General features: G+C 42.5%; 1 protein-coding gene across 1 annotated transcript; it reads right to left on the bottom strand.

Annotated features, from left to right (window-relative positions):
* Nucleotides 1–4,660: 4,660 nt before the first annotated feature.
* Nucleotides 4,661–20,585, bottom strand: pcp4b (Purkinje cell protein 4b). Its single transcript, XM_057049056.1, has 3 exons — nt 20,429–20,585; nt 11,372–11,423; nt 4,661–5,257 (listed from the first exon to the last, which is right to left on the bottom strand). The coding sequence occupies exons 1-3, from the start codon at nt 20,435–20,437 to the stop codon at nt 5,127–5,129; spliced, it is 192 nt and encodes a 63-aa protein (XP_056905036.1). The 5' UTR covers nt 20,438–20,585; the 3' UTR covers nt 4,661–5,126.
* Between the last annotated feature and the right edge of the window lie 462 nt (nt 20,586–21,047).

The raw sequence follows: 21,047 nt of genomic DNA, 5'->3' as shown, positions 1-21,047 counted from the left end.
CATCTGACTTTGTTCACATTGCTCAATGACATATTTTCATTAGTTCTGCCCTCTTCATCATGTCTGTTCTGCTGTCTCTGGCAGCCATCGCAACCAGTCCTACACCCACAAACAAAACCAGTCACAGGCATTAACTGGGACAGATTTGTTTTTCATTTCCCTCCCTGCATCCATACTGATAAATGCATTTTCCACCCGGACAAAAAGACCATGCTGGTGTGAATTAGAGGGCCTTTTGTGGCTGAATGTCCCACTTTAACTGGTTTATAGCAGACCTGCTCTGCAAAAACCTCTGATCACACAAAATTCAGAAGGTTTGAGCTGAAGCTTGAAGTTAAAATGTGTAAGCGCATCATTTATGGTGAGGACAGAAGCTGCTGCAGACAGGAGCACTTTCTGTCCCCACAGGGCCAGCCACACGTCCCCCTAAAGACATCGAACCAGCTACATGTCCCCCTAAAGACACTAGTCCCTAAAAACACAGGTCCAGTTATACGTCCCCCGAAAGACGCTGGTCCCTAAAGAATGAATTAATGAATTAATTTTCGAATATTCTATTTAATTCGTTAAATGAATTATTCTTTGTTTTAGGTACAAATTGTAACATTAAATGTAACATTTAACAAGTGTAAGCAGAGGTTAAATTTCATGAGTTGCTTTAAATTCCTGATGAAGTCACGATCGCATTTAGGTCTATGTTTGATTTCAAGAAGAGCTTGAACTGCAGCCATGATACTGTGAGGTGTCTCCTGAACTTTTATGAAGCTCTTCAGCTGCAGTTTTAATTCAGAACCAGTTAGTTCACAAAATGCTGCACTGGTTTATTTTTTAGCGCATTACGTCATCACCTTCCCACATGTTTCAGAGCCCGTCTGACACAGATTTTTAAAGAAGAAAGATTAAACCACTATATTTGTCATTTGATTTTAATGCAAAAAGATTTTAGTTAATAGTTTAAAGTTGTTTGAAGGAGACAAAACCCATTTAATTAAAGGTTACGCTACATGTTTCGGGTTACAAAGCTGACGTGGCTGAAGGGTCAAAAAGATGCTTCTGCACCAGAACTGAGCCTGACCACCTGACCGAGACAGTCGCCGCTAGCATGCACATACTGGAGCATGCCACCACTCTGATCACGGTCAATTATTCATGCCAGCAGCAACTCTTGGCCTTGCGTCTAATCAGACCAGTCCCACAGAGCCACAGCAGCCAGATTAGATGGCAAAAGATTAAATGCAGTCGCACAGGCAAACATTGAAATGTTCAGGGAAACCAAAGCAAAATCACATGGTTCAGTTGCCTTGGTCACCAAAGCGAAGCAGAAAAACCATTTGCTGCTTGTTGGGACACCTCTGACCCAGCTGGACAAGTTCTGGCCGAATAATAAAAGCTTTCAGGCCAAACCACTGGTGTGTGGGGCAGACCATAAACCTGCACAGCCAGGAGAGATTCACACGTGCACATGACACCCGGATGGTCCAGAGGTAGGGGGGCTGGGAGTCCAGGCTGAGCAGAGGGTCTTCAGCCTGATGTGTGATTCATTAAAGGATCCCAAATTTCTGAAATCAAAGAAAAAAAGATCATTAAAGTTCTAATAATCCCAACTGAAGCTTCAAGGCTAAATAAGAACACGTGCCTCTCAGGAGCCAATAAAGGCTTCATTTTTTTCCATTTGTTAAATGTTCACTTGTTCACCTGAAATATCAAATCAAATCAAATCAAATCAATCTTTATTTATATAGCGTCTTATACAATCAAATTGTTTCAAGGCGCTTTCCAGAATCCCAGGCCTGACCCCAGACAAGCAACAGTGGCAAGGAAAAACTCCCCTTTAACAGGAAGAAACCTTGAGCAGGACCAGGCTCATGTAGGGGGACCCTCCTGCTGATGGCTGCTGGGTAGAGAGAGAGGAGAGGAGAGGAGAGGAGAGGAGAGAGAGAGGAGAGGAGAGGAGAGGAGAGGAGAGGAGAGGAGAGGAGAGGAGAGGCACAGAGCACAGAAACACACACAAAAATACGCTATACAGCGGGTCAGCGGGGCCGGAGGTCATCATGCAGCTCCGAAGGCGGCGATACCTGTAAATGAATAGGGGGGGAGAAGCAAAAAAACTACGCAGGAATCAGCATAACTAGTCTGCTTGATGAGGAGAGGAAAGGAGAGGAGAGGAGAGGAGAGGAGAGGAGAGGAGAGGAGAGGAGAGGAGGAGGAGAGGAGAGGAGAGGAAACCATGACCCAGTGGGGTGACAGAGGCCTGTCAGGTGAAATATCAGCCTCTCATTCACACAGGTCCATGTGTGAAGGGTCACTTTATGAGTCACAGATACCAGGACAAACATCTATTGTGGAGATGCTGATGTCACCTGGTTTAACCTGGTGGGTCTCAGACAGCTGCTCAAAAAAGTCAACAATAATTACTGCACAAATGATGGTGGACATGTCTTTTATTTTGAAAAAAGAACTTATATAGAAAGGCACAGACCAGAAATGTGCAGCCGAGGTGGTTGCCATTATAACTACCATCTGATTGATGCTGACTTCAAGTTTGTGTTGTTTGTGGAGGTAAGATGGCAAGGTATAAATATGACTGGGGGTATTTAAAATGTGGATTTATGTTCAGACAATGTTGAAGACAATAATGGAAACTCCATACGTGGATGGTAACTCAATGTCCGCGGGGAATGTAAATCCAGTGTGAGACTAGCTGAGACACTTTAAACAACATTATTGTCATACGTGGGTGATTCATCACTGCTGGAACAAATCAAAACTTCAGCCGATTCTAAAACTCCAGGTTAAATTTCCTGTTATGAGGAAAAACGATGCTGCTGTGCTGGACAGCCAAACCGAATCCATCATTTAGTGTAAAATATGACCACCAGGGAGAAGCACAGCAGCCTCCAGCAACACTGGAGTCGTTGCTCGGAATTCACTCCTCTCCCACATCAACCCAACATGGAGGATGGATATGTTTGACCAATGGACACACGAAATCAGCTCATAAAAACGGTGCTCATTTATCTGTCATATGTTGAAACCAGTTTTATATACATATATAATGCCTGCAGTCCCTCACAAACAATGTGATTCTTTTGGATTGTTTATTATTAAATCTCCTGATAGTCATGAGATATTTGATCTTTGACAACACTTGTAATTCACGTCCACCAGGTTAGAAGTGCCTCTCACTGTCTCTTCAATATAACCCTCTTCATAAGAATGGTTCCAAAACATTTGCCTTGAACACACACACACACACACACACACACACACACACACACACACACACACACACACACACACACACACACACACACACACACACACACACACACAGATGAATGAAGATAAGAAAGAGATCAGAGATTTATTTGATTTGAGTGTCAAAAGAATGTTCCACAGTAACCCCACCTTGGAACTATGACACAGGAACCATGGTCAGTCATATATGGTCCTACAGTGTGTCCAGAGATTTGAAGGGTTGGACAAATAAATAGGTAGACTTTTCTACTTTTCCATTTGACTCTTTCGGCTCACACGGTTTGGCTCTGCACTGTACGGCAACGTTATATTGGTTCTCCATGGTACCACTTTGATGTGAGTGAGTCCTTCATGAGGAGGGACAGTTAATATGTCTCTGAGAGAAAGGACAGAAATAAGGATCAGTTACAGTTACAGCTACAATTGAAGGTGAAATCCCACTGAAAATACACACATCTCAGCATACAAAGAACACAAAACCACTCAAAAACCACTTCTTAAGCAACTATTTGATCCATCAAATTATGCCGACAACCTGAATTTGTGTTTTTCACAGTAACAAAGCGATTGCAAATTACAAACGGAGTTAGCACTGGTGGGTGGCTAGCCAGCTCATTGCATAGAGGAAACAACAACATTCATTTGTATAAATACTTGTTTGTTCAAAGTGGGATCATTCTGAAGAGAAGTAGTACCCTAAAAACTGGTGTCTGAGAACCAACCAACCCCCCGGCTGGTTTTATACAACTTTATGTCTGAGTTGAGGCAACTCTCCCTCAACTGTATTGTACTATACTGCACTAAGCTATACTGTACTATACTGCACTATTCTATACTCTATTGTGCTATACTGCACTCCACTATACTGTATTTTACTATACTTCACTAAGCTATGCTGTACTGTACTATACTGCATTGTACTATACTGCATGAAGCTATACTGTACTGTACTAAACGGCACTAAGCTATATTGTACTATACTGTATTGTACTATACTACACTAAACTATATGGTACTGCACTAAGCTACACTGTACTGTACTATACTGCTCTAAGCTATACTGAAATATGCTATTATACTATATATTATAGTATTGTACTAAGGTTTACTGTAGAAGGTGTATCATACTGTACCATATTGTATTGTACTAAGCTATACTGTACTATCTGCACTGTACTGTACTATACTATACTGTACTATACTATACTATAGAGCAACATTTGGAGACAGAAAAACTAATTGCAGGCATTCCAATCCAATGGAATATTTGTTTTGGGTTTGTCATAATACGTGAAGAAATTAACTGCTGTGCTATTTTGCAAAATAAAGAAATATACACTGTCGGTGCTGTGTCTGAGAGTGTCGGTGCCATATTTGACACATACAGATGAGGAAAGGAAAGTGCAGGCTTCCATACAGAGTCTTTATTTATTCAATGGACAGTGAGACACCAATTAACATCACCATGCAGGTAAGAAAACGCCTATTAGGTAACCAGCCTGTACAGGGTGGAAGGCTCCAGGCACATACAGCTGTTATACACCAGGGAACAGTCTGGTACTGGTACAGGAGGGAAGAGGCTAGTATAAAAACATATTCCAACACAAACAGCATCTAGGCTTGATGATAATGGAGGACAGAAACCAGACTGCTGTAGTTTTTTCTGTACTGACACAGCAACACATCATACATTACTCTACTAATAGGAGGGTGAAGTTCACAGACATGTCACATGATTAACAGGCGTTTTGCATTCCCATCCACCCCAACAGCCCCCGCACTTCCAGCAGGTATGAATTTGTTTACATGCAAATGTCACACCGTTGCCGCTGAGCATCCCTCGCCTCCAGCTGCTGTCTGTCAGCTCACTATGACTTCTCATCTCGCTTCTTCTTCTGGAACTTCCTGAACTGTGACTGGATGGTGACAGCCGCCTTCTCGGTCTCAGGGTCTTCCATGTCGATGTCAAAGTCCTCAGGGATGTTTGACTTGGACCCATCTGGAAAGGAAACAAGAATCAGGGGACAAAGACCAAGTGTCAGACAGTGTAAATAGTGTCCAGTTGTAATCATATCCAGTAATCCCATTAAAGTCCTGCTGTGTAATTGCAAACACATCTTCCCAGATCTCCCCACTGCCGGCAGGATGTAGCACAGGTCTTACGAAATACTGAAAGTTCTCCTCAAATGAATTTTGTTTTCTTCTTTTCTTTTCTTCTAAAACATTGTCGACGTGATTGGTTGCTGAGCTTTGCAGATGTTATTGTGCTGAAAATGTGTCATGTCATTAAAAAGACTAGGTTTTTAATTGTATGGCCAGTACAGAAAAAGAATTCTAATAAGAGAAACTAATGTATAAAGGCAGAAATGGTTCTAAACTTTACTTAAAAGATGCACATCAGTCAACAATGAGCGGGTGGTGTATTTCTTATATAACAGCAGAGCAGAGGCCCCGTGGGGTAGCCAGGATCGTTGTGTGGTCAGATCAAGGGCCATGAATTGATCTAATTCTTAAATCCCCTCTAGAGCAAATCTGACCAGGACGGCTCTAATCCCAGAAAAACTAATACGAGCTGGTTTCAGCCAGCATTAGCAGGACTGTCTCTTTTCATCTTCTAAATCATAACGAATTGAATCTCAAATGTTGTTTACTATTTTTACCCCTTCCTTCTAAAATTGATCACACATTTGTTCTCATTTCGGAGCATTCGGATGTTCAGGTGTGCTGATCAAGGAGCATAAAGTTCAATCTAATAAAAAATGCTGCTGACTCTTGACATAAAGGTGTGGCAGCTGCTTCATCATGGTCTACAGCAGGGGTGCTCACATTTCTACAGCATGCGCGCTACTTCCGATTATATTTATTTAGAAAACTATTGAGGATCCTTACAATTTAAGTTGATGTACGTTGCATAACAAACTGAGAACTGAGAAGCAGTTTCAGCAACAGACTCCTGCAGCCTCACTGCTCTAAGGAACGGTACAGTAAGTCATTCCTGCCGTCTGCCATCAGACTTTATAATTCATCCTTTTCTGTCAGAGCTGTGCTCTCTTGATTGGGAGGTGCCCTCCAGCCCATTCAATTACACTAATTGCTTAATGTTTATGTTCTAATCTTATTTATATATTATTTTATATTTATGTAAATATGTTTTAATCTAGAATTTATTCTTGTTTTTATCTCTATGCCTACATTCTAATCTCATTTATATTTTATTTTTATTCTATTTCTATGCTTTGTAAATATACCTGCTCTTTGTGTCTATGTACTATAGTTATATCTCTTCATGTCTATGCTGCTATTATAATTCAATATCCCTACAGGGATGAATAAAGTAAATCTTAATCTTAATAACCGCATGTGTTGCACAACACAATAAATTATTTACATTTTTTTGCCATTGTGAAAATCAACTGGGACTTTACTTGCTTCCCCTTTCTCTTTCTTAGACCGAAAATGCCACTCTACCCTTCTTTGGTATTGCGATGGTAGACTGGCAGATGAGGCAAACGCACTTTGAAAATGTCAGCGTGAAAAAAAGTCCTCCTCCCATTCTATATGAAAGTGATAAGTTTTATTCTTCTCACTTGGTCCCCCACTCATTTTAATACCCTTTCTTAAGTTTAAGAGAAAAAACAAAAGTGAAAAATTAGAGATGACTGACTGGGTTGTTAACCTGTGTCAAAAAAATTCAGATGTCATCTGACTAGCTGCCCTGTTTATCAATCAAGTGACGGGATGGATGATAGGCTGAAGTCTATTTTTTATTGTCATGCGATCTACCAAAAGTACCTTGGCGATTGACTGAAAGATCGTGATCGATGTACTGAGCATCCCTGGTCTACAGGTTATCCATGTTGGAGTTTAACACCAGATTACAGCTAAATTTGTGTAAGCTGAGGATCAGCAGAGAAGAGCAGATGTAGGCGGGAGGCGTGGAGGACATTGTTCCTGTATCTTTCCTTCGGAAGCACCTCCACAGTTGTCCTCTACTCCAGGAGTAAACCCATCAGTGCTACCCCTCAGAATCTACATTGGGTGGAGCGAAGATGAAGACGGACCATGATGATGAACCATGAAGATGGACCGTGAAGATGTGGGGTTTTTTTTAGATGAAGTCAAGAAAATAACTATTTATAAAATGCCAAAGGATCGGGGGTGTTTCCCCCTAGACCATATTGGTCGGCAGGACTTCCCTCAGATGGATTTGTGGTAATGAGCTTATTCTGGGTTCACATCAGGAGTGATGGGCAGCATTTCCACTTTATCATTTCAGAGAAAATACATGCATCCATCCATCTGAACCACATCATCCCACCATCTGAGTCCTAACATCTTATTTTATGAGTTAGGCTTTGGCACAAGTGAGACAATGATGTATGATCCCCTTTCGCTTTGAGCATTCTTCTCCATTCCTCAGATTTTCACACATATTACCTCTGACGGCACTTTCATCGCTCCTGTCGGCACCTAATTGGGATACAGTATCTGCTGTCAGACTCCAATTTGGAATCAATGTTTCATCAAGGAAGAAAAAAAATGCATTAATGCATTTGCCAGAGCAGCAGCCTGTAGTGGGCAGCACGAGGCTCAGCCAAAACGATGCAGATGAAACAGGCTCAGCCTCCAAATCAAGAATCTGCCCTGACGATCAACCGTCTCTCACCAACGCTCATCTCCATCCCTAAAATACAGAAAAGCAACTGTGCATGTGTCTCCACAGCCCTCAGCACCAGCACTTATCCAGCTGCTTGCAGTGATTAGCCGCTACAGCTGACAGCTCATTTCAGACTCTCCAGCTCCCTGATGGCTCCTCAGCATTTCTGCTGAGTCTCTAAATGCTGCAATCAAAGAGAAAATAAGGGAATCATGACAGGAAGTGTAAATGGAATCTACTCCCCTCAGTGGAAACTTCTTTAAGGATCACCCTGATATTATGACAACGTTCAGACATTTGATATAACAGGAAATTGTGCTGCTGATCTACAACTTTTCACTGTCTCACACTGCTATTTCTGTTCACACCCTAAAAACATGAGTGAGTTTGTGTGAGAAGAGTCATCAGATTCTGCTCTGGAACATTTTGGTTATCCAAACGGACCCATTTTTCTGATGGATCAGCCGATCTTCTTTCCATGTTATTCTAGTTTGGTCTGTTAATGTTGTCTTCTCCTTTGGTCTCATCTGTCACTTCCTGTCCTGGATTTCCTCTTTTGTGATTAGCCCCCCATGATTGTTTGCACCTGCCTCTTACTATCTGCCCCCCTGTCTTGTCCCAACCTTTGTCCCCATAGTTGTGCCTGATTTTGAGTGTTTTGCGGCTTTTTTTCCCATAAATTTGACCTGTCTTCACCTGCTGCTGTCCGACCTTCTGTTGCACATTGAACCCCTTTTTGGATCTTAACCCTTGTGGAATTGTGCATTTAGAGTTCAGTAAATTAAGCATGAAAGCCTGAGAGGCAACAATGATGGAAACTGGTGAATAAAATGGTTTCCACGAAAACAACATCATGAGGAACAGTTCAATTGGATTCCGGTTCTGAGAGAGAACCAAGAAATCATTTATAAATGTTCAGTTTTCACCACATAAACATCCAATATGAACTGTTATATATACTCTAAAACATCTCTGTGTTGTTCATTTAATCATTGTGGGCATTTTTATGTCTCTTTTCATAAAGTGAAAAAAAAATTGCCAGAAAAAAGTGGCTAAAAGTAAAAAACATGTAATGTTTTTTTCTGCATCCCCAGAGGCCATGAAGCACATGAAGGAGAAGCACAACGATCAAAGCTCGGACACACAAAGGGCTGACGTTGGTTGCTGTTTTTCAGCATTTTTTTTAACTTCTATTTTGCTTCAGGGAGAAAGTTTAGTTCTGAGCTGCTGAGGCTTGGACACACATTTGAGGAAAACCAAGGATGAGCACAAATGTGGGACGATCAAAGAAATGCAGGAAATGTCAGCAAACAGAAGGTATGTTCAGGAAGTTACGTTGCAGGAAGGCTAATTAAAAAGCCTGCAAAATTGGGTCAACTTCCCTTCAGTCTAATTATAAAAGGATGATATTGATCTCTAACCTGAACCTTAAGGGAGGTTTGGGGGTGAGGGGCCCTGGCCCTGTTTACTGAGCGGGTCCATTCACTGATTTGCTCCATCCACTGACAGAATAGACGGAGCGTCTGTTGTTTCCAACTTTTGATCATCATTTCCACATGATCAGGTCGTCCTACATCAGCGAGCTTCATGTTACAATACCGGAATGAACATCAGATAGTCCAAAAACTCTGCAACCATCCCTCGATTGAACAGTTGACATAATGGTGTATTTTTACAAAAGTCTTTTTAGAAAAGCAACATGTAAGGTGCAACGCTGCATCCAGGAAAAATCAAAAGAAATATTTTATTTCTGATCTGCAACAGATCAGAAATGAAGGAGTCATTGTTGTTATTGTTCCTTCTGTTTGATGTTCTTATCAAAAGCAGCCTGTGATGCTGCAGCTGTGGCTGAGGAAGAACAGGAGGGAATGACCCTAAAAAGGGTTCTCTGCATAAAGCCTCTGCTCAGAGCCAAGGATAAAGCAGCTCCTATTCCAACCAAAGAAGCATCTTACTTTTTATCAAGGCATCAAATTAATTGTCAAGGTCAGACAGCAAGGTCAGAGAATCAGCAGAAAGGTAAATCTGCAGTCTCCAGGCAGACTAACGTGAGTCTGCTGCAGCACCATGATGTTTTATTTGATGTTTCTGTTCATATGCAAAAATAAAATGTTGGAATGGGACACAAATGACATTGGGGATATTTCAGAGTGATTTCATAATGGTATCATAATAGTATCAGCCTATTACCAGAGGTTTCATCCTAGAGTAAATTAAAGTATCAGACGTCATTAGTCATGTCAGCAGGTGTTTCCCACCTATTGAGGCCCTGGAGCTGCTTGTTGATTGTAATAATCTACCTGTGCACAAACACTCCTCAGCTTCCTCAGGAGTCAGCCATCCTGCCTGTACGTGTGTGTCGGACTGAGCGGCTCGTTCCTGTGAGCTGGTGTCGATTTAGTGCTGGTGAAAGCTGGGAAGATATTCGTTTTCTGGTTGAAGCCTTTATTTGTTTTACTGTGACAGATTTAATGACGCCCAGCTCAACACTAAAAATGATTTGTAAGACACTCAGTATGTGGAGCCAAGCTTAATTTCCCCCAGGACAAACTGATAAAGGCAGTCCGTCTCTGTTCAGATGCAGGATCATCGTGAGCGCGTAGTTCTCTCAGATTCCACTGATCAGAGGAAGTGTATAACCTCTGGATTCATTTCTATGTTCTCTACCTATTCTCTCCTCTACCTGTCCTCCTCCCCCTTCTCCTATTTCTCTACCCAGCCAGCCGTCAGCAGGAGGGTCCCCTTATATAAGCCTGGTCCTGCTCAAGGTTTCTTCCTGATAAAGGGGAGTTTTTCCTTGCCACTGTTGCTTGTTGGGGGTCAGGCCCTGGGATTCTGTAAAGCACCTAGAAACAATTTTGATTGTAACAGATGCTATATAAATAAAGTTTGTTTGATTGATTGATTGATTGATTGATTGATTGATTGATTGATTGATTGATTGATTGATTATAAAACTCCTTCATTTCACCCCCTCCCTCCAGCCCACACAGTGAGCATTACAGGAGACCACTTACACACAGGCCTCTGCAGGGTGGTTGGGTATTGCACACATCAAAGGATGGAAATGTGTGCATGTCTTCTTGTACTTGCTATATATTGAGTAGCAAAATCATCATTCTACTAGCAAAGTGAGGACATTTTGGCTGGTCCCCTCAACATCAAAGGACTGTTTGACGGTTAAGACATGGTTTTTAGGTTGAAGTTAGAAACGGTTTTAGGTCAGGGGTGAGGGTTAATGGTTAGAGTTAGGAGGTGTGGAATGCCTTATGTCTATGAAAGTCCTCATAAATACAGATGTACAAGGATGTGTGTGTGTGTGTTTGTGTGTGTGTGTGTGTGTGTGTGTGTGTGTGTGTGTGTGTGTGTGTGTGTGTGTGCGTGTGTGTGTGTGTGTATGCGTCTCAAAGGTTAATTTCTCAGAGCGGAATTCCATAATGAAATCCTGTTTTTCACCATGTTCCCCAGATGTCTTGTTGGTGGCAGAGGCAGCTCCTGGTCCTTGTCTCTGGAACACACAAGCAACAGACAGGACACATAAATCAGTAGAACTGATTTGTTACGTCTTCTCGTCAGATCCAGATCTGCTGATCTGCTTCCTCATAATTGCTCTGGCAGGTACTGGGTACACATGTAAGCTGACACTTCATCTGCTTCCATGTCCTTCAGCACCTTCTCTGGAGCGGTTCAGAGGCCACTTGTTCTGAACACTTAAGCCAAACAGCTTCAGACTGGAACATACGCTATGCAGCTGAGAGTGGAACAACGGCTGATTACAGAGCACAAGGTCAGAGCAGAAGGTCACAGACACAAATGGCTTCTTTCCTGGGATTCTGGTTCACTTGGTTGTTTGTTAGAAAATGTAAGACTACTAATAAATGTGTTTTTCTGAGCTTTATTTGATGTGAGCGTGGAGGTGATTTTAAAAACCTCTTGAAGCCGCAGAGAATCTTTAAATAGCATTTTTTCATGAGAAAATGTTGGTTCTGGATCAGCTCCTGAAACTCCAGGAAGCCACGAGGGGTGTCCAAAAGTAGAGCAGAAGGCAGAACCTTCAGCTCTCATGTTCTGTGGAACCAGTTCCCAGTCTAGAGCTGGGAGTCAGACACTGTGTCAGTGTTTAAAACCAGACTTAAAAACCCTTCAGCTTTTTAAGGTTCATAATGAAGGTGAACACAGAAATGTTCTGCTGTTATAGACTCAGACTGCTGGGGGCGCCTATGATACACCTGCACCTCTCCCTCTTTCTCCACTCTTAAAACTGATCTATACATTCATTTCACATCATCAGCTTTTCTCTAGTCTTGCTGGTCCTGGAAGCAATTTGACTCCAGGACTGACACCTCACAGCAGTGAGCAGATGGACAGGACACACTGGGATGAATGAGCAGTCCAGCAGGAGAGAGAAGGTCAGAAATAGAACCAGAGAGGTTAGGACATTTGGAATGGGAAAAAATCCGTTGAAGGCTCTCAACCGAATGGTGGTAAAGTGAGTACCGGTAGATTGGAGGGAGAGTTGGTGGAAGAGGAGGAGCTGACACGACATGGAGGAGCTCAGGAGCCGCTATAGGTTGTTGACGGATTTGAGAAGTAGAAACTGAAAGGTTATAGGATATTTGATAGGAAGCTATTCTAGTTCTAGTTCTGACAGCAGAATTTTGAACGAGTTGAAGTTGATGGATTTGTCAGTTAAAGAAAGAAGTTAGAGTCATTGACGCAGGAAGTGACTGGTGGAAGTCTTTACGTCAGATTTACTCAACACACCAATGTAAAAACGTATCCTGAAGTCATTTGTATTTATTTTAACTGGACAATCAAACATCAGGTTCCTCCAATCAAATCCAATAAATTTCACCTGTCCATCATTCTGTAAGTACACCATTTTCAATCAACCCTTGATTATTGTCACTCATTTAGCAGTCTTAGCACATCTAATCAGAGTGGAGCGCAATTTGACAGACTTTGAGAAATTGGATCTGAATAATAATTAATTCTAAATCCTCGTTTGAAAGCCCCATTGAAGATGATTTAAAAAGACTCTTTTGGACTCTTGGGGAAGGATTTGATCAGAGAGAGATTTACTGCCATTATGCTCAGGTCCAGATTCCACAGCCTGAATTCTTCCTCTTGTTTGCTGCACTAGCAGACCCAGGAACTCTCATGACGTCTGCATTTCTACTCATTTATGTCCACAAACTAAAGTCTGCACCAACTATGATGTGGATTTCCCTTCAGACATGAAGAGATAACAACATAAAATCTCTAAACACTGCTCAAAAATAATGTTTTTAAAGACAAGTTTTGTCATTTTCATTATTTTCTTCTAAAAACACAAAGGATGAGAGTCACATATAATCAATCTGTGTCAATTTAAGGATCCTGGTGGAAATTCTTCAATAAATTAGAATTTCACTCTCTTTATCTTTCACATGCAGAGCTTCCTGCCAGCTGGCAGACAGCTTGTCAGCCTGTGTTTTCATATGTGCAGCCTGGGCGGGCATTTTAGTGAGGAGAGCTTTTCTCTGAGTAAAGAGGAGGAGGATCAATACCTCCGTCTGCAGTGAAGATGCTGTACCAATACTGGTAATACAAAGATTAATGACTGCAATCAACTCCCTCCTATAGTTTGGAGAAAGTAGGGAAATCCGCCAGCATTAGGCCGGGTTAGTGGTTAGTACAACAGTCAAAAATAAAACTGTGAATGATTAAAGCATCTGACCTCAGGGGTCTTACACACCATCCTCCTCCATTAATCCAGAAAGAAGACAAGGATGAGCTTTTCTTCTTTTAAAAAATCTTCCCCATCCTCAGAGCATGTGAGTGCAACACACAACCTGCAACAGTTTTAACATCACACCACAGCAGAACTGGAGGCTCAGAAGGTTTGTCTGAGGTTTGTGACATTTATTAAAGCAGCAGACACTTTAAACTTACTTCAGTCATGATAAAAACAACAGAATTAGAAATTATTATTATCTTCTCTATCCCGTATGAGTGGCTGGATGAGGAGGATCCTTCTCCCCCTTCAGGTGACGTATTAAACATAGGAGTTTTAAAATTGCCTCATACATTTTGCTTTCATTTGTAGATTCAAGTTCAGTGTATTTTTTTTTTTACCATAGAAAAGAGTTGTCATGGTAACAAACCAGTAGCAAGATGCGTTACTGATTTCTATTTTTTTGGGTTGGGCTGCTCTCAACATTTCACTGCCCTGCTTGTTCAGAGGTTTGAAGCTCATGTCGGAAGGCTGAGAAAAGATTGTGCTGCCAGTCGCCTCTGTTGAGCTTCTCGCTACATTATTAATCCAGAAAATTTCATAGAGCGTCTTTGTGCCCTGATGCAGTGGGCAGAGATCAGCAGTGGAGGGTTCTCATAGAACAACATGAGCCTCTCATCAGAAGAAATGTCTTTGTAGTTGTACATTTGGGATATATTATTTAGTTGTGAGCAGAGCTGTGGTCCATTTCTGTCTGTCAGGATTTTAATTTTCAACCCTTTTGCCACATTGCCTCATTTATTCATGAAGCCCAGCATGAATAAATGAATAAATACCAGTTTTAGCCTTATTGTTCCAGTTATACTAGTTAAAAGGAATGACTTCACCCATCAGCATTTTGTAATTCCATCAGCAGCAGCTGCTCCATCAGAACACACTGATGTAGGTAATAAACACCCCCAAAGACTGAACATTAAGTGTTCATGAACCTCTGGGGGAGTCTGGACAGGATCTGTGACAGGTTATAGACTCACTCAGAAGATAGAGGTGCAGAGCAGATGACACAAACAACCACAATCAACCACAACCACAAACAACCTCAATCAAACACAATCAACCACAATCAACCACAGACCTGTGAAAGTGCAATAAGGAAAGGAGGAATGAAAAGAACCAATCAGGAGAAACAGCAAATGGAGAACTGGAGAGATACTGAAGGTAACACAGAGACACAAGGTCAGCTGTGGGTCTCTCTAACTTAAGCAAGCGGTGCTTCTTCAATATCTGAGCACAAGAGAGGTGTAAAAGTGGACACAGGAGTATCTAATGTAACCTCCCACTGAGAATGACTTTCAGACTTTCACGAGTCCTGAGAGTTTCATGGAAAGACTGAGATCCTTCCCTCTTCTCTACTGCTCACACACAGATGAGAACAGTTGCTCCACTGAAGGCTTCCATGATTAAAACCAAAGTTCCACGATTCATCCCCTCTGTCTCTCTCTCTCTCCCCATCCCTCCCGCTTTCTCTCTCCCTCCATCTGCCTCGTTGAATCTTCAGAAACCATCCTGCTCATCCTCCATGTGCAGGCAGTGGGTGTGGAGTGAAGGGTGCTCTTTACTCCAAGTGCTGTGTGTGTTTTTGTGTGTTTGTGTGTGTGTAAGTGTGTGTGTGTGTGTGTGTATGTGTATGTTTGTTTGTGCAGTCCACTCATCTGAATGAGCTCTATTGGTAGTTACATAAACTAAACTGTCGAATGGGTTAAAGGTCAATCTGAAACACTATCTATCTGTCTGTCCGTCCGTCCGTCCGTCCGTCCATCCATCCATCGGCCGGCCTGCGTGCCTGCCTGCCTGCCTGTCTGTCTGTCTGTCTGTCTGTCTGCCCGTCCGTCTGTCTGTCTGTCTAATATTTGTTTGACATTGATGATGACGTGATGTTGGAGAATCTTGAAGCATTTGGTCCCAGATGATGATCAGGAACCTCCATGATGAACATGTCAGTGTGTGAAAGTTCTCCTGGTTCTGCTTCCTGTGTACTCATCAGAGCTGGATGCAGATGAGAGCAAAAAGCAGGAAAACCTGACCGCTGACTCACTGACTGGTTCTGAAACAAGGAACCTACTGACCTTTGGAGCAGTAAAACAGCTTCATGTGTTTACAGAAGAAAAAGCAACCATGAGAAGACTCTCTCAGAACTCTCTGGTTTAACCCCCCCCCCCCAAAATTTGTGAACCTGCTTCTTTCCATCTGTTACACACATTAATCCACCTGAAAATGGCGAGATCACACTTTTTATTGCCTCATGTGTAAGGAGCAGCAAATGGCCAGTAAATAGAATAGAGTACCAGCGGTAATGAGCTGTCTAGTCCACAGAAGCTAAGCTGCATGCAAAGCAGAGTCTGTCTCCCCACCTGAGCTCTCACAAAAATGATCTTCCTGATGACACCAGAATGCAGCACTTGTCTTCATGGTTCGTTCCTCTTCATGAGAGGAACCCGTCATCATCAGAAATGCTGTTAGCCTTGAATTGAAAAGGAGGAGAAGTGGGGAAAATGTGTCTCCAATAAATCATGACAGCTTCTGGACAAAAGAACCAAATAGCTAGTTGGACTTTACAAAGATTAATGAGGGCAGTGTTGGTTCAGAGGGTATCTCCTTCATTGCCGCTGCAGCTTTGGATCTTTGGCTTTATCCAAGTCTTTACTAAGCTGACACCTCATTATGAATGGCTCTGCTCCTCTCATAGGAACCAGGCTGCCAGAGGAACCAGGCTGTAAGAACACTGCTTACATAAGACTAGTTCATTTGATCAACTTAATTTACCTAATGTTCCAAATGTTTAATCTGTTTCTGATGTCTATTTCCTGTTGATTTTGATCCTACTGTGGAAATGCTGAATTGTGGTAAAAAAAAATAATAATTTGAATAATTAATTAATTAATAATGTTGAGGCAGCCCACAGCAGGAGATGAAATGTGGACCTTTCTTTATTGCGTTTGTGTGTGTGTGTGTGTCTGTGTGTGTGTGTGTGTATTAATCTGGAATAACAGATCCATAAGAGTGGTACCAGGACCAATGTGTTGGCTTTAACATAGTTATCTGGCTAAGGAACACTGACCACGTTGGCCACCAAAACTCAACCTCATACAGGCATTTCTGGAGGTGGTGTAGGGGCTGGGGTGTTGGGAGGGGGGTCAGCCCTGCCTGTGAGTAACCAGGCGACCCAGATAGAGCTGTAGTCTGCTTTAGTGGGCCAAGCAGCAGGAGAGTAGCTCTGCACATGAAGCTCCAAGAGCAACGTGCTCAAATTAAGAGCTTAATTATGAGGATTGATGAAGGTGTCCCATGCTGGTGCTGTCCCAGCAGAGACTAGTGGACGCTGTCTCCAGGAAGCTTTAGTGATGGTACCAGATCCTCCATTCCTGCTCTCAGCACACAGCACACAGGACATCTTTTTCATGTGAGCATTTGTTGAGGATATTTCAGGATTTGGCAGCTGAGAGGGAACAAGAGTTTGCTGCCACATTCGGCGCCATTAAGAATTTAAAAAGCAGAAGTAGGCCAGACAATTCAAGCAGAAAAGAACATGAGGATAGACAGACATTTTGTCTTCCTGTTCCATTTGGTGTGAGACAAAGGAGCTGCTCTTCAGATGAGAAGAGAAGCTAAAGCAGGATCATATTCATGGGCGGATGACAAGACAGAAGCAAGTGATGCAGAGTTTCTCCACCTCTTCTCAGATGGAATTAGTTAGGACCTGTCGAACAAGATTCAAACTAAAAAAGATTCTCAAAGTTGGAAGTAAACATCTGCAGCCTTTATGCTGGCTCCTGATGAGCTGCAGCTAAACCAGAAGATGATGAATAAAAGACCTGCAGGACAAGAAGCTGCTTCTGACTCCACCTCAGTGTTTGTGTTGATCTTTCCTGTAGATTAACCCTGTCCATGCTCCTGCAGTGCAATAATCTCCTGAGACATCTGTCAGTCTCTTCCACCTAATCTGGATATTTGCAGAAAATGAGGATCATGTGCTGCCAGTTCTTGGTTTTCAGCTGTCTGCAGTTCCAGGAACCGGGCTCCTTCTTCCCTCTGGCTTCGTGGTGAGATCATAACTTTGAGGAAGCCTAGATTTGCAGTGTTCATCAGTAGCATTGATCTGCTAAATCGCAAACTTTCCCGCTCACTCAGTGTGACGCTGGAACACTGGCCAGCACAGATTCTGCTGACTCAGGTGAAATGTGTAATTTAAGTGGCGATGCATCACACAGAGGATGCTGCTGCTTGTTGTTATACATTAACACATCTTATAGATGTCAAACAATAAATGCACAACCAGACCAGTTTGTGTAGAGCTAAACACCTAAAAATAGAAGAAAAAACAGAAAATAAAGGCCAACAGCAGATTAGACTGCCAGCAACTCCATCAGCTGGAAGCACTTCAGCTCAAAACCCTAAATAAAGATGTCAATTTAGCCCATTGAGCAGAAGAACCGGGCATCAGCGTCCATGTTGACAGCTGGTGAAATTTATGTCTGTGTAATAAACATCCCAGCATGAATTACAAAACCCTGTTTCCATCCCATCACTTAAGCACCCAGCGTGCCGTGGCTGCACAGCGCCTGGCACTGATGAAGAGATCTGCGGCGCTGCGGCTCAGTAAATTGCCTTCCCTGTTGTTGAATTTGATAGAGCTAGTGTCAGATGATGGAGTGTAGCTTCATTACTCTCACGCAGGAGAGGAAACGTGATACGAATCAACATGAAGATGAGGAAGAAGCTTGTCGAGTTCCTTTCAACCATCCATTACAGGCAGGTGTGATAGAGATACACACCGGGACAAGTGACCATTCCTTCACACACCAGTCTGATCAACTTGATGATCCCTCATGTGCAATAATTGGTGATTTAAAAGATGATTTTGGCTGGAGTTAAATCTCACAAAGAGACATTCCACTTTGTTGCTGTGAATCCTGCCAAACGCGATTGTTGTGCTGCTGCGTGGCTGCTGGCTAACCAGGCTGAAATCACGGAATCACTGCTCATTTTGAAGAGTTTAACAGTCCTTCTTTATTCATCTGGATGGAACCACCTATAAAGCAGCATCAGTACCATGAAGCAGTCATTCAAATAAGTCAGGTTTATATGTAGTAACCAGCATTTGATGACAGGGCCAAGAAATGTTTAGAAGGCAGAAACCTCAGAACAGATCCACTTCTGGCTCAGCTGCCATTCTCACATTTCTGCTCTAGAACTACTCATAAACCAGGGCTAGTCTTAGCCTAGTTTGTCTACTTCGAAACTGAAGGACGAAGCTCGACAAGTCTGCAAACTCATGAAAGTTCTGGACACCAACTGTGGAGTCTGAAGTATTTAGAAGACAAACAGAGCAGCAGGATCCAGGCAGATATGTTCTATAGTTCTGTAGAACTACAGAAAACATTAGGAGCACTAATTCTTGCTGGCTAGTGATGTGCTGACTTAACCATTCGTGTGGAGACGTGAACACTGAAGCACATCTGGCTGCTGTTGATCAAAGAGCTTCTCTGTCAGTCACCAGTCAGAACAATGATTCACTTGATGTTCAATTAAGCTAAATGAGATTTCTCTTTATACTGCGGAGAGAGAGAGAGAGAGAGAGAGAAAGAGAGAGAGTGTGTGTGTGTGTATGTGTGTGTGTGCATGTGTTATTAACAGCTCCAGTTAATTTAGCACACATTATTATATTTATTATTATATTGTCTGAGTCTGTTGACTTTAATTATTTAAAAGCTGTTTTCTGTCTCCTGCTGAGCATAAAATCATGTTTTATAAGCTGGAAGGTGAATCATTTGTTTACACACACACACACACACACATGCACACACACACACACACAGATGAATTGACCTAGAGGCTATTTGGAAATGATTTCCCTGCAGATCTTTCTGGGTTTGACGTGTTTACAATCAGCTGCTGTTACACAATCTGTAAATAAAGCCTTTCCTCATCTCAATAAATGTTGGGCACACCCAAAGACTTCTAACAGTTGCTCAGTTCTTACAGCTAATGCTGCCTGCATGTTTGTAGTGATATTTGATTAGACTGGAGGCCAACGTTACATCTGCTGTTAAGGGCACATATTTCAGCCCAGCAGCCTCCGGGCAGTCACAAGTAACCAGCAAAATAAAGAAGCTCTTAATAAAGGCTACACTTTCAGAAATTCTGACTCATTAAGTTTACTGCAGATCCACAGAAAAGCACCAGTGGGGACATTAGCAGGAGGTTTTGGGGCATTTTTAAAAGGCTGAAGGCTCCAGAGCTGCTAATGGTGAAGCATCATCCTGCTGAGTTCTCACTGCACACACACACACACACACACACACACACACACACACACACACACACACCACACACACACACACACACACATCCACATCTTAACCCACAGGCTCAGAAGGGTGACTTTATGATTCCTCCCTGATGAAAGTTTTAAACATTTAGGTCATGTCCCTGACAGCTGCCACCAATCCGCGCGATAACGTTCGACAACTGAAAGGAAAATAGAGTTGAATGTTGTGATCAATCGTGGAAGGCTGCTGGGAATGACGCGCACTGGTGTTTCCACAGCGGATCGTCGGTGCGCACTGGCAGTAGCCGGACGCTTCTCAGCCCCGCCGCAGCAGCAATGATCTGATCAGCCAAAAGCGCTGATATCAGAAGCTCGATAAAATCTCTCACAGATCAGGTTTCCCTTCAGCGCACGGACCGCGCGTAACTGGGTTTTCCTAGCGCGCATTAAAGAGAGAAAGTAGTCCTACCTCGCTCATGATGGACGAAGATGTGGAGGTTTCTCAGCACGAGTTGAGGCAGCAGAGGTCTGTAATAGACTGGCTCGCCGCGGAAAGAGAAGCTTTATAAAGTGTTTAGCGCAACTCCTCCGCGGCATCACGTCACCAATAAACCAATAGGATCGTTGTGAGCAATCGTGTCTCCCCCACTGTCACCACCCAACTCCTTCAAATATTCATGTGCTGTGTAAGCCCTTCTCATTACCACCTTCATCATCATCACCGCTATCATCATCGGTCAAATGGAGCTTTTCTCTTTGAGATGCATTCAGACACCAGCCATCATATCGGAAACAGGTCAAGTGATTAACAATAAATACAAACTCCAAGGGAACCCGTCTGCTTCCTTACAGCACCTCAGCGCCGCTGTGTCTTTATACTTGTGTGGTTTTAATTCCACTTGTGTCTTTGTAGGTGTCAGACGTTGCCTGTAGTTGAGGTTTAGTACCTTTTACTCCTAAAATTGTTTCTCAAATGAAGTTATTATGCAGCTTACATCTCAAACACAAACACATCTCTGTTTCTGGCAACTTAGGAAGAATTAAAAATCTGAACTTATTTAGTAGCCCTGGTATGAACAACTCAGGTG

Source organism: Takifugu flavidus, chromosome 12 (assembly GCF_003711565.1).
Source record: "Takifugu flavidus isolate HTHZ2018 chromosome 12, ASM371156v2, whole genome shotgun sequence".
Lineage (NCBI taxonomy): Eukaryota > Metazoa > Chordata > Actinopteri > Tetraodontiformes > Tetraodontidae > Takifugu > Takifugu flavidus.
This window is presented reverse-complemented; position numbering and strand designations above follow the sequence as displayed.